Source organism: Fopius arisanus, unplaced genomic scaffold (assembly GCF_000806365.1).
Source record: "Fopius arisanus strain USDA-PBARC FA_bdor unplaced genomic scaffold, ASM80636v1 scaffold00013, whole genome shotgun sequence".
NCBI lineage: Eukaryota > Metazoa > Arthropoda > Insecta > Hymenoptera > Braconidae > Fopius > Fopius arisanus.
The window spans coordinates 1,631,365-1,647,041 of NW_011887752.1; the positions used below are offsets into that span (position 1 = coordinate 1,631,365).

At 37.9% G+C, this 15,677-nt stretch overlaps 1 protein-coding gene across 3 annotated transcripts in view; it reads left to right on the forward strand.

The window, feature by feature from the left end:
* The window catches only part of Vsp37A (Vacuolar protein sorting 37A), a 119,345-nt gene extending 104,274 nt beyond the window's left edge, over positions 1–15,071 (forward strand). For all 3 annotated transcript variants that reach the window (XM_011299224.1, XM_011299222.1, XM_011299223.1), the window contains 2 exons: positions 1,096–1,548; positions 12,967–15,071. In XM_011299224.1, the coding sequence (XP_011297526.1) occupies positions 1,096–1,548; positions 12,967–13,313 (800 nt within the window). In that variant the 3' untranslated portion in view covers positions 13,314–15,071. The remainder of the gene's footprint in view (positions 1–1,095; positions 1,549–12,966) is intronic.
* The last annotated feature ends 606 nt before the right edge of the window (positions 15,072–15,677 follow it).

A 15,677-nucleotide genomic window follows, 5' to 3' on the forward strand; every position in this document is an offset into this window, starting at 1 on the left:
CCCGGCATCTTTCAGCTTCCGGATTATCGGGGAGTCGAGTGGCCTCGTGCCGTTTCCAGGTCTTAGCCTGGGGGCCAGGGGGGAGTACACTCTTGCGCACGAGGAGCATGAGTCATACTCCGCCTGTTGGTAGCTGTTCCCCAAAACCGTTGCATAATTACAAGAAAATGAGAATCATCAAGAAGAAGAAAAACCGCGAGATCCGCGAAAAAAACCGCGGGATCCGCGACAGTGGCTACGTCAGACAAGGTATTTCCACCAGTCTTCCCATTCGGGCTATATTGGGGCACAACAGGCACTTACTTTCTGTTCATGCTCGGCTCGCCTTGAGCACTGAACTGTCTGGGTGGCTTTATAAGCGCTCCGCTTAACCTCTCTCAGTGTTCTCGCTAACTAGCTCCTTCTCCTCTTGTAAGTGAGAGCGAAACACCTGGACAGCTCTCATCGCTGCTACATCACTTTTCTCCTCTTCGGGAACTGAGGAGACAGGGTTGCTCTCTAATCATACCTCTCCCCTGTCGGATTGAGGGATCAACTGTCTCGTTCTCTAGGCGTACCTCTCCTCCATCACAGTAAGGACTCAGTTACTTAAGGTCTTTAGTTGCTTCTCCCTTTTATCGGGTTGAAAAATTCTTGTATAAGACTTGCCCTCTGAGCTCAGACCATCGATCTAATAAGTATCTCTTTGAGACATAATTATTTGTTATCTGTCCCGATTCGTCTCAACTCACGTGGCCGTTACAATTTTCAAGAGATAAATGTATCGACATATACAGTGATTTTTTGATTGTCAATTTTACTCCTGGTTTTGTAGTGTTTTTTTCTTTTATGTACTCGAATTGTCGTATTTTCACGTTCCGTAATGAGCTCCATAGTTTTCAGACAAAATTCTAAAATCGGAAAATGATCGATTACCAAGTTTCCATCTGGAAGAAAGACTGAAAAATCTGAATTCAGAAAATATATATCTTTATGACCATGCCATTACCATCCTAATGACCATTTATTAGATAAAAAATGGCCGAATGGCTGAGTTAACATTGAAGATTTTATGGATGTTCCCATAATAGCCTTAATAATATTTTACTTTTCTAGATCTTCAAGGGCGAAGGTCCCCTTCCTACAATCTCCAAAGATACTCAGATCGGCCATCGACATCCTACAACTCATTTTACAACTCTTCTTATCCTCAATTTTTATCACCAAATGAAAATTCAAGCTACACATATAATTTCGCCAACACGTGTCTGGCAGAGGGTCAACAATTTGGTACTTCCTCTCATCATACGACGACCGCCGCTCCAGTACAATCCATACAATATATGACTTCAACATACACTGATACGCCTTGTGTTTATTTGAATTGCGGAAAGCCAATATCTTCTATCAGCATTGAATTTCCAGAATTGCATAATTTAAGTAATGAAGAATTGAAAAAGCTTGGAGAAGAAGAAGATAGCCTGGATAATTATTTGGAGGAACAGTCTCGATTGAAGGATCTTAATTTAGCAATCGATGCAGCTATTGATTACGTTGAAAAAGTTACTAGTGAGTTGCTATATATTTTGTCTTGAAAAAAGTACGCCTGAAACTTATACAATAGAAAACCTTGTTGGATTAATCTATTCGCAATACGCAAATTCTCTGATCTATTTGCGATTTCAGTATTTGCAATAACATGAGCAGAATTTGAATAATTTACCTTTAACATACGAAAACTGTGAGTGAAGGTTTTATACCGTACCGGTTTTATAGTGTACATAACTATAAACCGTCAAAGTTAGCCATTTTTAACTAGTACTGATAAAAGATTGATATTTCTAAATTTTTAGATCTGTATTCCGTGACAGAAGAAATTACGATAATTATATAGTAGATTCTTACGGGGAGCTATCCCGGGTAACCTGGGTTTCCAGAAAGGGGGGTTCAGGAAAGCTTGAACAAAATTGATGGAAATATAAATATACACCGACTGGCGAGGAATTCACGACCATTCCCAATTTCCGAGGGTGTTTAAGAGAATTATAAGTCACCGTACACCATTGGACAGGATTGAGCAGATCCTTTCGTCACCAAATAATACCATAGTCCTCCTTTCTTCCGCTGTTGACGTAAGGAGTGGGTAATTCAATTCATTTACATTAAATAGAATAACTGCAAGAGGGTAGCGGAGGTATATCACTTATAACGCTCCATTATGGATGGTTGGTGAGATCGCGTGATGTAATAATCAGCTAATTATATAGTAGACTCGCACCAGCTACTTAGCCTCCAACAAAGGTCAGAATTTGCATGCAACCCGATCAATAGTTGTAATTGACTTTTCTGGTTGAGGGGGTGGTTTTTCATCTTATCTACATAGCTCGTTCCATTATCCAAAACCAACGCCGTGGATGTAGAGGTATTTCTGGCCCCGAAGACAACACATGCTGTTACACTCAAAGATAATAGAGACACAACCAGTGAATGGTTTAGATAATTGTAAAGTTTCCTGACACGTCATAACACCAAACCCCAACCCTTCCTGAACGAATACAATGGGTGATATACCCCCGCTGCCATTCTAGAGCTATTCAATATATTCAATCTAAATTAATTAAATCACTCACTCATCGCGTCATTATCGGGTAACGAAGGGATCTGCCTAAACCTCCTTTTTGTTATTCACATCACTAATAATAGTATTTTAAACGCCCAGGCTACTAAACACTCGTTCGATTTAGTCGATATTGAACTTCTACTACTAAATAACGGTCGTCATTTCTACAGTGATGATTGCTCTTATTTATGTGGATAACCTTGGAGTAACAAATGGAGTAACAATTGAAAGTGCCGGTCATGGTTGATTCTGGTAAATTTGTGAGCACACAAGCGGCGAATGGTTTAAACTGAAATTCCACTCCAATAAAGATCCGGACATCTTCCTATCAATAATCCCTCCAAGTGACAGAAACCTACCATAAAGAATATATTAATTAGCCATAAATTGATTATGCTAAATGAAATTTACCTGAATCCACTTTGGAATTGATGATGTCGAGCCTGGCTCAGGTAGCATGGGCGAAATTCGTCGAATGAGTCTTTCTGTTGGATCTTTTGTAAGCTTCCTCAAGATATTTGTTTAGTTACCTAAAATCCTATAACGTACCAAAAAAAGGAAAAATTACAATAAATTTATCTAAATCATTTTTTAAAAGAACGTTCATCTAGAGTGCCTTATTTCAGCATTTATTTTTTTATCTGCTTGAATCCTACCTCGCTCGTGCTCTGCTTGAATACCTTTCGCAGCTTTTTCTGCTAATATTGCTAGGACTAAATTTCTAGCGAGCACAAACATTGTAGGGAGAGTGATTTCTGCTGGCAGGGAAAAACCCGTCTATTTTATCGGCTAAGTAAATCAGTTCGTAACGTCAACATCCGCTTATTGTCCTAATCATTGTTGGGTTAATAAATATTAGTTGACCATTATAATTGACTATTAGAATTTCCAGCAATAGCCATACAGGCTACTTATTATTTATGTGTTGAATAATCTATTTTATGTTCTATTTGGAGGTATTCACGTATCATAATGGTGGAATTTTAGTTTTTAGTTTAAACCACGCTTGTGCATTCACAAATCCACCCGAACCGATCATAATCCGTGCCCCCTAACGTAAGGAAAAACATAAGTTGTGTGTCGGAAAGAAAACGTACACCACCGTATACTTGGTAAAAAAATTCATTATTTTCTATATATATATATATATATATATATATATATATATATGTCTGTCTGTCTCATCCATTCGCCTAATAGCCGATAGGTGATAACATTTCATGCAATAAACGAATTGTATCGGTTGGTCTAGGTTTGTAGAATACCTGAAGAAAAAGACCGCAGAAAAAATAAACCAATGCTAATTTTCCCATGGTCTATTAAGATGGTGGGGTTTTAACACGTTTTGGATGTTTGGGCTCTTCTTCCCTGGTCTATTTCTTTTGCCTATCATGTTTGTATCTGTTTGCATTGTGTATATTATTGTCAAATCAGCAATTCAAATTCTAACATGAGTTTGGCCGACAGATTTAAAAAACTGATCTTTTTTAATGATTTCACTTTCTATGGATAGAGAACCAGTTGTAGAACATTAATTAATTAGTCTAATTTTGATTAGTAAATATTTAAAAATATATTGTTAAAAATTATAACACTGCGTTCCGGTGAACGCTACTGCACGTGATTTGTATCTTGGTGCAGACGCAAGGAACGAAAATGATTTTGAATGAAAAAAATCCTGTTTATGCTTCTCATCGTGAAATATAATAATGGTCAATATTGAGAGTATATTGAATGAGTTCATAACTGTATGGCGGGAAGGTCATCCATTACACTATCGTAATGATTTGAAGATTAGAAATACTTTTCTGAAAATATTCAATATCCCCAAAATCACTTCAATTGACTATCATGGTAATAATAATAAACCAATAATTGCTGCAGTCAATCAACCTATCGTACTATAATACATCGAACTGTGAAGGATTGTTGAAAATAGTAACTTTTTTGAGTGGCAAAACAGGCATTCTCAACTTTGTTTCCCAAGTTGAGAGTTAGCTTCGAAAGAATTGGGCTGGTTCTCTGAATTCTGAATTATTTCCAGAGTTAAGAGTTGGCTTCGTGGGAATTGGTCTGATGCTCTGAAGTCTCAATTATTGCCGTTGATAAGAATAAGAGTTGACATCAGACGGAGTCAGACCGGTCCTCTGAAAATCGATCGCTTGCGTTCTTTTAATGAATCCCCAACATTTTAAATGGACTTGGTAATTCCATCTAAATCCAAAGCTTGCTCTTATGAGCTGCTTTTTCACTAGACTTGAATCGAATCTACTTTTCCTGCAGATCTCCAGCACGTCATACAGCTGCCCTCTGTTTTTGTAGAATAAATTGCAAAAGTGTCTTCAAAGTTTCGTAGTAACTTTGGATATCTTTGCAGTTCAAAATTCAGAGAGTTTTAGTAATTCACATCTGCTTACGTCGAAGATACCGGCTGTCTCGTACAACCATGGCTCGATTAACTGCAGGTTTCATTTGTCTGGCACCAGTTCACCCTCGGCCCAATGATTCGCCTCAGATATCATTTCGTCTTGCAAGTCATGATGGTACGAGTCGATGGGGTTCTGTAACACTGTGGAAAAATTTCAGCTATAGTGATGTCGGGTTATATCGGTGATATTGAATGTTTTCAGAACAATATTCCCAATTCTCAAATCATTGTAATAGAGTAATTCATTCGATTTGTTTCTCTCAATATTAACCATTATTATATTTTACGGAGAAAAACGTAAATCGTAATTTGTTAATTCAAAATCATTCTCGCCCGCGTTTTACCGCCAATACACAAATCACGTGACGTAGCGTTGACGTTCTGGACGCAGTATCATAGGTTTTTAATAATATATATTGAAAAATTGGAGCGAAGCTATACTTATAGTTACGTTCATTTTGAGGTCGGTTCGTTCTGTATCGTCCTAACATATTGTTTTGACCTGGCGTTTCGTTATCGCGGATCACGAAAAACCAATTATCAGTGCTGATTTCCTTGCAAACTTTTACCGGGTTAAAAAAAAATTGCGTGTTAGGTTTCACGACTGTATTATCGACATCATGTATAGCCTCATTATCCAATATAGTTTCGGCGATCACAGTTTAACCAACAGATTCATCGTGGACCAACATTCAAAATTCCAAAATTTCCGTCGATAACTAAACCGGATTGATTTAGTCAACCAACTATTCACACAACGGTCCATCATGTCGCAACGATATTTGGGGCACCTGTATCAGGTAAAGGTCGTCGTATTGAGCCACATAAACCAGCTATCGCGCAGTAGGAATTTCAAAAGATGATGAAACTGGTCGTTCAATGAGCTCCTGGTCTTCTCCACTACATTGGGTGGCAAAAGAATAAAGTAACTAGCGGCCCTGCGGAGACTATCGTGGACAAAAGGCTCGTAGAATGCCGAATAGATATCCTGTTCGGATAGTTGAAGATTTTATTGTCAATCTCGCGGGGAGAATCGTATATTGTGCACCAAAAGAAAATAAGGCATTCTAACCGGCGTGTGTATTACCATAGGTGGTAAACACGCGGGTCAGAATGTCCTATTTCCCTTCCTTGGACACTGTTTTTTTCATCATCACTACACGGAAAAGCTCGATTTTTCTTCGTAAATGATGGGAGGAATGTGGATTATGTCATGCCGCGGATCCTCAAATAGCAGAAATCCGAGCGATGGAACATGCCACTTTCTTCCCATCATATGGGGAGTAAAATGGAACTTTTCGCGTAGGTATGACCGAAAAATGTTTGCGACTATCAATCTCGTCCGAACACTTAATCTAATTTCTGTTCCATCGGAAGACGTCTGTAAAACAGCAATAATAACGTCGCTCTCAAAGATTTATCGATCACGTAACACATAATCTAAACTTTATTTTCCCCTTTATTGATGGCATTTTGATTGCATCTGCAGAAGAACTAGAAAAATACCGAAAACATCTCCAGGTCCTATTTCAACGCCTGCCGGAATATATGGCGTAGTCAATATCGCCGAATGTAATTTCGCATTATCGGAGGTCGACGTTCTCGGTTATAGAGTATCGGCTCAGATATTCGCTCGCTTCCAGACAAAGTTGAAGGCTTCGTCAACTTTCCACGACCTAAGATCAAATAGCAAGACCCAGATAGCATTATCCAACTACGACCCATCAAGACCCATCAAGAAGCATGAGAGTCCGACTCCGATTTACTGAGATATTAACGATCAGCTAATCCATCCCTATATGCCATTACCGTTACGTAAGAGAATTTTCAAAGCTCCGCGTAGCGTCAGCCACTCTCAGGCTAATGCACTAATTAAGTTGATGTTTCGACGTTTCGCCTGGCCGAGCTTAAAAAAAGATTTGTCTTTCGTCTCGCTCATGTATTCGTGCCAGAAGAGTAAAATATGGCATCCTGTAACATGATCTATTCCAAACTCTCCCAGAGGTAGGACACGACATTTTGAACATAACCAGGACATTATTAGAACATCCGAACCGTCCAGGGGATACCGTTATTGTCGACGAAAATTGACCGGTTATCCAGAAGTAGTTCCAGTTCAAGATATTATCGCTGAAACCGTCGCCACGGTACTCTATGTAAACTACAATTGGCGGTATGCCGTTCTATTGCGAATCACTACCAACCAAGAGATACAATTTGAAAGTTAACTATTTAACGCAGTGACATTGAAAGCCGATGCATTCACACGACATTTCTCCCAAAATCCAACGGAAGGGTGGGACGTTTTCGCCGTTAAATCAAAGCAGCAATACTGTGTCATGAGAGTCCCTTTTGCGTAGATGCTGTCCTCCACCGTGCTTCTTGGCAAACGCACAGCATGGAACGCTGATTTTAACGCTACGCCAGCTGACATGGGTTATGGCGAGCCACTTTGAGTTACAGGAGAATTGCTGCTAACCTCCAGCAACTATCGCAGACAGATGCAGGAACCATTTGGTCAATCTCGCTTCAGTTACCGAAACGCGCGACGGCCAGCATGAAGTGATCGTCTTGGCCAGAGAGAAAACATTTGAAGAAAAAAACCACGCATTCACGCCATTTTACGGAAAGCCACATCGTGTCAGAATGCGACACCAGAAACATTCCGTCCTAGAAATTAGCGGCCAAACAACTATCGTTTCAATCGACCGTTTGAAGTCTGCACTGAGACAAAAATGCTTTTGCCAAGAATATTTATTAACTGCAAGCAAATATATTTGGTATAGCTAAATCTTATGGAAGTATTTATACAGTGATTGCCAGATTTATTGGTGGGAAGAAAATATATTTGGTAAAAGAAATTTCTTTCTCAGTATGTCTTCACGATTGCCGAGGATGAATCAAACGATAGTCATCGCATATCGATAGTGACACAAGGTCATCGACGGATTCAACTCTATCATCTCTATAACGCGTCAGATTCAGTGAGCAAAATGAACGTGAAACTTTTTCTAGAGTCACGTAAACCATTTTCAGTGCCCTTTGACCTGTGTACATTGTAAATCTTGTATATAGCGAAACCCATTTCCATTTTTCCGCAAGAGCAGAATAGTGGAGTAACGCTATATTTACGTTTACTATGATATCGGTTTAGTCTGTACTAACACAGGTTTTGAGCGCGATTTAGCAACGGACTTCCATACAGATGTTACGGTGTGCCGTATACTGCGCTGTCTTTATGGCATCGTCGATATATTTCGCGATAATTCGGACATCTTTCGACCTGACGGAAACACTTACGTTCCAGCACCAATTTTATAACACTGGATTCGACGTCTAGAATGAGGTGGATTTATTCACGTTAAACGGCTGTGAATAAATCTACCTATTAAATTATCAATTTACCCCAACCTGCACCGAACCGCACAAAAAATTTTTTAAAGAAAAGAACTATTTCCTTACAATTTCTAAATTCATTTGCACAGGTTAAATTTATATTTTATTTATTCTCATCAATGTTTGCCAAGTATATGGTCTAACCACTTTTCAGTATTTACTCATAAACTATGATTTCTGAAATTTAAAAAATTGTTTCGTAAAATTATCCAAATTATTTCCTAATTACTTCATAGATTACTTTTGACAAATAGTTCATTTGTTTGCCAATTAGACAGTCGTCAGAATTCCTTCTCTGGTGAGCAATTCTACGTATTTTACGTTAACATAAAAACTTATTTCTTTGCTTTCGCTAAATGGCGCCTTCGCTATATTCATGTTTAATACACAATAACGGATGTGGTAAAAATTAGAGTATGGCCGCCATTCGTTTACGTCAGTGCTCCGAAGTGATTGAATTAGTGTATAAATGAAAATAAAATTTGACGTAAATAGATTACATAAATTTATCACTGATCAAGTCCTTGGAATAATTCTAAGTTCACAAGGTAGTAAACTTCTGGTCTTCTGAGAAGAGTAAGTGCCCTGTAGGCCAGTAAAACAAGACACGCGTTTATACTTGACACCACCCAAAAAGTCCTGGCAGGCTGAAATTACACTAAAATGTAGAGAAAATTTCCCTGATCATCATATCAAAAATGTGCATCTACACGTTGAGCAAAAATATGCTTAATTAATTAAAAACTAATGAAAAAATGACGGCGAAGGCCAAAAAGCTACACTGGATTGATTGGTCTAATCCTATCGGAAAAATAAAAGTATCCAGAGGTTGGGCTGACTCAATTCTTCAAATTGCAAGTAGAAGCAATGTTCCCAAGCTTTTCGTTATTTTTTATTAAATTTTTTAACATGATTTGGAACAAAAAGTCCCAAATAATCACCTGATCATGTATGCCCGCCCCCCTGTTGCGCGCGTTGCTGGATGCACTGCACAGGGCATTTCAAATTCCTGCGCATCCCGCGTATACCCATGACCGGCGCGCGCAACGGGGGGCCGGGCATACACAATCAGCTGATTGTTTGGGTCTTTTTGTGCTCAACGATGTTTAAAAATTCATTCAAAAATAAGAGTAGGATTAGGATCATTACTTCGACTCGAAATTTGAAGAATTAGATCAGCCCAACCTCTGAATATTTTTATCTTTTCGATAGGATTAGAACAATCAATCCAGTACAGTTTTTTGGCGTTCGCCCCAACTTTTTAATTAATTTTTAATTAATTAAACACATTTCTGCTGAACGTGTGGGTGCACATTTTTAATATGATGATGAGGGGAATTTTCTCTACATTTTGGTATAATTTCAGCCTGCCAGGACTTTTTGAGATGGTTAAGGTCCAATTTAACTGGCCTACTGCCCCAAACTAGGTGAGCTGCTCATTCTTTGAACTAGGCATAAAGGTGCGGACAGCCACACTGTAATCCTCATTTCTCTCTTTATTATGCGCCAAACAAACTTTCCAAAACCGATTCAATTCACATATAAATAAAGCGAGCGTACCACCTGTTAGGAGCAAAAAAATAAGTTTTTATGTTAACATAAAACACGCGAAGTTCCTCCTCAAAATTATAGAGCTGTGAGCTGACGGTTTTTTGAAAAACGCATTTTTAATTTTAAACAGCCACAATCCATTCAATGAAGTCCATAACGCGAATAATTGATGCTTTTCAATCGATGTTGTTGATATTTCATTAACACTTTGCTATCATATGCACAGAGAGAAAAATCCATGAATTTTTATAGTGTAATTATTCCGGTAAAAATTACTGTGCTGCCTCACAATCTCGGCGGAAGCTGCAGGCTTAAGGCAAATTACGATGCCGCTCAGTAAAGTTTTTTCACTGGCATAGGAAAACTTCATTATCGATCAACTAAAAATTCAAAGTGGTTCAATAATATTTTTGTTCAATTTTTCCAAAAATTAAGAATATAAAAAATAGTATTCGGAATATGAACCGTTCACCATTTGATGCGCGTATTAAATTGGTAAGCTTAGAACTAAATAAATGAGTTGAGCCTAAAATTCATCATTGATATGATTTGCGGCCCAATTAGAAACATTGTGTGTGTTCATCGAGCGAAATACATAGAAGGCCCGACTAACCGAATTTTGAACAGGCCTAGGCCTGTATAGTCGGACTGAGGAGATTGTAGTCTTCGGGTTTTACACGAGGTCTCCAGCACATCCCCCCACTACCCTCTACACGCACGCGCATTACTGTTAAAATGTTTTACTCCGCCACCAATAAAATAATTTGAATTTTGTTATTTTTTTCTGCTCATCACTGCGTGATTGATTCCTATTCGTCATCCTTGGTTGTCTATCCATTCAAAATTCAAATGATTTTATTGGCGGCGGAGTAATACATTTCAACAGTAATGCGCGTGCGTGTAGAGGATAGTAGGGGATGTGCTGAAGACCTCGTGTAAAACCCGAAGACTACAATCTCCTCACTCCGACTATAAGTCACTCAGTCTGTGAGGCAACGTTTCACGGCCGTTGCCAATAAACTCGAAATTCTATTCTAGTAGTATATTTTTTATACAGGGTGTCCGAGATAAAATTGTACACCCAAATAACAATTGAATGTGGGTAGTAATCGAAAAATCTTTCAAATAGAAGTTGTAGGGCTCCAAATGGGAAAAATAATACGATATGTTTTGAGCATTCAAGTCTTCATGTTTTTATGCTACAAGCATAAGTTCATTTTTTTCATATGGGATCAAAAATTTTTTTGTAACAAACGTTGTACTCGATGAGATGAATCTAATGATGTCATACATAATGTGTTTTTTATGCTTTCTGAGCTCGAAAACACTACACAAGGAACTTGTCAACGATATTCCAAATTCAGACACGATAAACAGAAAGTGGCCTTTAAATAAGAACCAGTAAACACCAAAGTGTAAATACCAGAGCTATCTGGTGTACCTTAGTGTTTATTGTTTCTTAGTTAGTACGAATCGGGTCATTATTGAGTTCAGATTATTTTGGAGCGATTTCGCGTATCATGGTTTATTCCACAAATGAAGTGGTGGATATTCTACTGGTTTTGGGAGAATGCCGAGCTGCATATCGCGCGGCCGCTCGATTGTATCGACAAGGGTACCGAAACCGATTACGTCATCCCTTACGTCTTCATGCATTCGGATTATCGAGAGAAATTGTCGAAGAGGAAGAGTTCTGCAACGACGACAACGACAACAACGGATGAATCCTGACAATCCTCGTACGCTTACCGTTTTGGCCATGGTTCACATGAACCCTCACATCTCTTTAAGAGAAATTGAGAGAGATTCAGGTATTCCACGAAGCACAGCTCACGATATTTTGGAATCGAACCATTAGCATCCATATCATATCAGATTGACACAAGCACTGTCTGCACAAGATGGACAGAATCGTGTTGCTTTTTGACACTGGGCCATAGGGATCTTGAACGAAAGTCCCGAGTTTTTCCAAAATGTCCTTTTCAGTGATGAAGCGACGCTTGAAAGTACTGGCGCATTAAACCGTCATAATTTCCATTATTTGGTGTATGAAAAATCCTCACTGGACTCAGCACATTGACCACCAGCATCAGTGGAGTGTAAATGTGTGGTATGGCATTGTTGATGGGCAAGTGATTGGGCTGTATTTTTTCAACGGAACAGTCACCGGTCGACGCTATTTACAGTTTTTACAAGATGACCTCCCAGTTTTATTGGAACATGTACACTTTGATACAAGACTAAGAATGTGGTTCCAACAAGACGGTGCGCCACCGCATTTTGCACTTTGTGTAAGAATTATCTCAATGTTCTGTTTCCTCGTCGTTGGATCGGCAGAGGTGGTCCTGTTCTTTGGCGTCCGCGATCACCTGATCTAACTCCACTTGATTTTTATTTATGGGGCTACATTAAAGATGTAGTCTACAAAAATCGACCAACGACTGCAGAAGACATGAAAACACGTATCAGAGGCGCTATTGCCAACATTCCTCAACAAGCGCTTCGAAATGTTGTGCAGAGTTTCCGACGTCGACTTGAGTTGTGTCTTTCTAGTAGAACAATCCATTGGCGCCTTTTTGTTTCTCCTTTATTTTTCTGTTTATCGTGTCCGAATTTGGAGTATCGTTGACAAGTTCCATTTTTAGTATTTTTGAGCTCAGAAAGCATGAAAAACACATTATGTGTGACATCATTATATTCATCTCATCAAGTACAACATTTGTTACAAGAAAATTTTTGATCCCATATGAAAAAAATGAACTTATGCTTGTAGCATAAAAACATGAAAACTTAAATGCTCAAAACATATCTCATTATTTTTCCCACTTGGAGTCCTACAACTTCTATTTGAAAGATTTTTCGATTACTACCGACATTCAATAGTTATTTGGGTGTACAATTTTATCTCGGACACCCTGTATACCTTATATTAATGGATTAAAAATGTAAGTAATTTTTTTTTGATAATGGTTACATATTTTTCTAATTGCAGCTGGAAACTTAACCAAAGAAATTGAGCTGAAGACTCTTCAAGAGGAAGTAATATCTCAAGTTCAATCTGTATCAGTTCTCAAAGCTCGTTACGATAGTTTAATCAATCAATATAATAAATTGTCAGAAGTGTTTATACCAGACCATATAAAAGAGTGTCTAAAAAGTGCTGCAGACGAGAGTCACGAAAAAAGTGAAAAAATAGCCGAAGATTTTCTTAATAGAAAAATTGATGTTGAACGTTTTTTAAGTACATACATAAAATGTAGGAAATTGGGACAGGCAAGACGCACCAAGGAAGAAAAATTGGCGCATCAGTTGAATGAATTGAAACGTGCTGGATATTAGATTGGAATTAATCTATTGCAATTAACTTACTTATTCATACTATAAATGTGGAAATGCAAATATGAAAAATTGAACGAGGAAATCTGTAAATATTTTCCTTTATAGGCATCTTCAATTGTCTTTGGGCAATGAAATTGTATGTACCAAAAACTTATTTCAATATTGTAGTTAGAATTAGAGACCAAAAATGGGATGCAAAACTTCTCTATATCGTAAAAACTTATTTCTGAATATCAAATACTTTTTAAGTTAATCATTTAGCCATTAAAAATATGTAAATTGAACGAGTTTTATGATTTCAAGTGTGCAAGCAAAATATTTCCCATCTCTACTCATCGACCCTGTAATGACGCCAACACTAAATGCAAGTAACTGATTGGAAAGGTGCTATTTATAAATGGTAATTTACACCGTATTTTTAAATACATTTTTCAGTAAAAAGTGTTTAGAAGATAAGTGGAGCTCTTTCCAATCTAAAATTAATGTAATTCAAAAAGCAGCTATCTATTTTGACATGTACTGATCATCAAATATGAGTTACATCATTAATTAGTTAGCTCGGTTTTTGAGTGGCGCAAGTTATTTTATATTTTAGGATACATTAACCGGCCAATTATAATTGGCTTCGCATCTCACGTATAATTGGCCAGTTACTGCCCGCTTAAGTGTGAAATACATTTAAAATCGGCAGACCTGTTGACGCTACAAATTCTACTCTGTAATTTCTTCATTATTACCGGAGTACTGTAGTAAAATAGAAAAAAATATAATTTTATATGTAAGTGCTTAGAAACCCTATAAAGGATAATTTTGACTAAAAAAATTATGAATTGTAAGATTTTTAAATTTTAATGCCGAAACTCTAGATGATATAGTTGACCAAAAGCGTAAATATTTAAAAAATGTGTCAAATTCCGAGTTCGAATATATAGTAACGGTAACATTGAAGGCGGCAAGTGAAACCTGGTGCTCCATTTTTTCGAGATTTGTGATGGTCAGGAGGGAAGCACCATGAGGTCGCTCTCCTTGCGGCGTACTCCTCTCGCCGAAGGTATGCTCATTGGTGATTATCAATTAAATAACGTACGAGGACTCAGCTAGGCAAGCTCTCTAGTTGTTTCTCCCCTTCACAGGGTTAAAAAGTTCTTGTGTCAGACTGGTTCACGGCGCCCAGAATGTCTAAGTCTTGTCGATCCAAGAAGTGTCTTTTTGCGACATAATTGCTTGTTAGCCGCTCACGTTAGTCTCAACCAGTCTAGCCGCTACAACGTCAACAAAAGCCCCTCACAAATTGTGTAGTAAAGAGAATTCACTTCACAATAACAATGCACAATAACAATGGTAGTCTAGTGATTAGGGAGTAGGTTCAGTAATCGTAGGTTCTTCAATTCGACCTCCTGCATCGTCAAAAATACGGTTTTTGCTTCCAAATGGAAACCTTGTATTTGATCAATTTTTCAATTTTCGAATTTCAATTGCAAGTTATCTAAAATGTTCTGAAACACGAAAAAACAATGGTTTTAGACCATGTCTGTATTTTCTAGAAGATTATAAATTTTAAAGATTCATTTGGAGAAAATTCTACATAAATACAGTAAAATTTGTAGGTGAAAATCTGAATTTCCGCGTTATGATAGCTAACACTAACCTTTACTTTGATGCATCGTCTCAGCTTGATCGGTTCAGTAGTTGGTGAGTTATAACAACTTTTATAAAATTTTGTGAATGCAATAACTCAATAAAAAAAAGATATATGTAGTTGAAATTTTGTACACTTGTCGCTCCCAGAATCTCTCTCAATAAAGTTCGGTATTTTGAATGGGCGCAATCGGCTAAGCAGTTTCAGAGATGTTACATTTTTTGCGTGAATATATTTCCTTGAATATCTACGGATTAATAAGCAAGCATGTGTCTGAAGGGGGTTCGCCCGGCAGATGTTATAGCCACCGCCTAAAACCCGTTTCTGAGACTTCACTGGTACCATGGTAAGTACCAGGGTAGAAAATGATCCTGAAATTAGTGCAATTAGTCCGGTGAAATTAGTGAAATTAGTCCGGAGGTGTGGATTCAAATAAATGTGTGTCACGAATGCGGTGAACTGCAAATGGCGTCGCTACCCAGGTAAGAAATGCCGAGCTTCGACAATTGGCTCAAACTTGGCCTATTCTTGGCTTACCAAAGCTCGGCAAACAAGTTTGGACCATACTTCAGCCAATAGTAAGAGCCTCCTTCGGCCAATACTCATAATAGCATGGAGTTCAAGCTCTGACAGCCGAGTTCGGCTCAGCGTTAGATTTTTTTTTTTTTTTTTAACCATGTTTTTTTTTATTCACTAAACAACAGAATATTTACAGTATTTACATT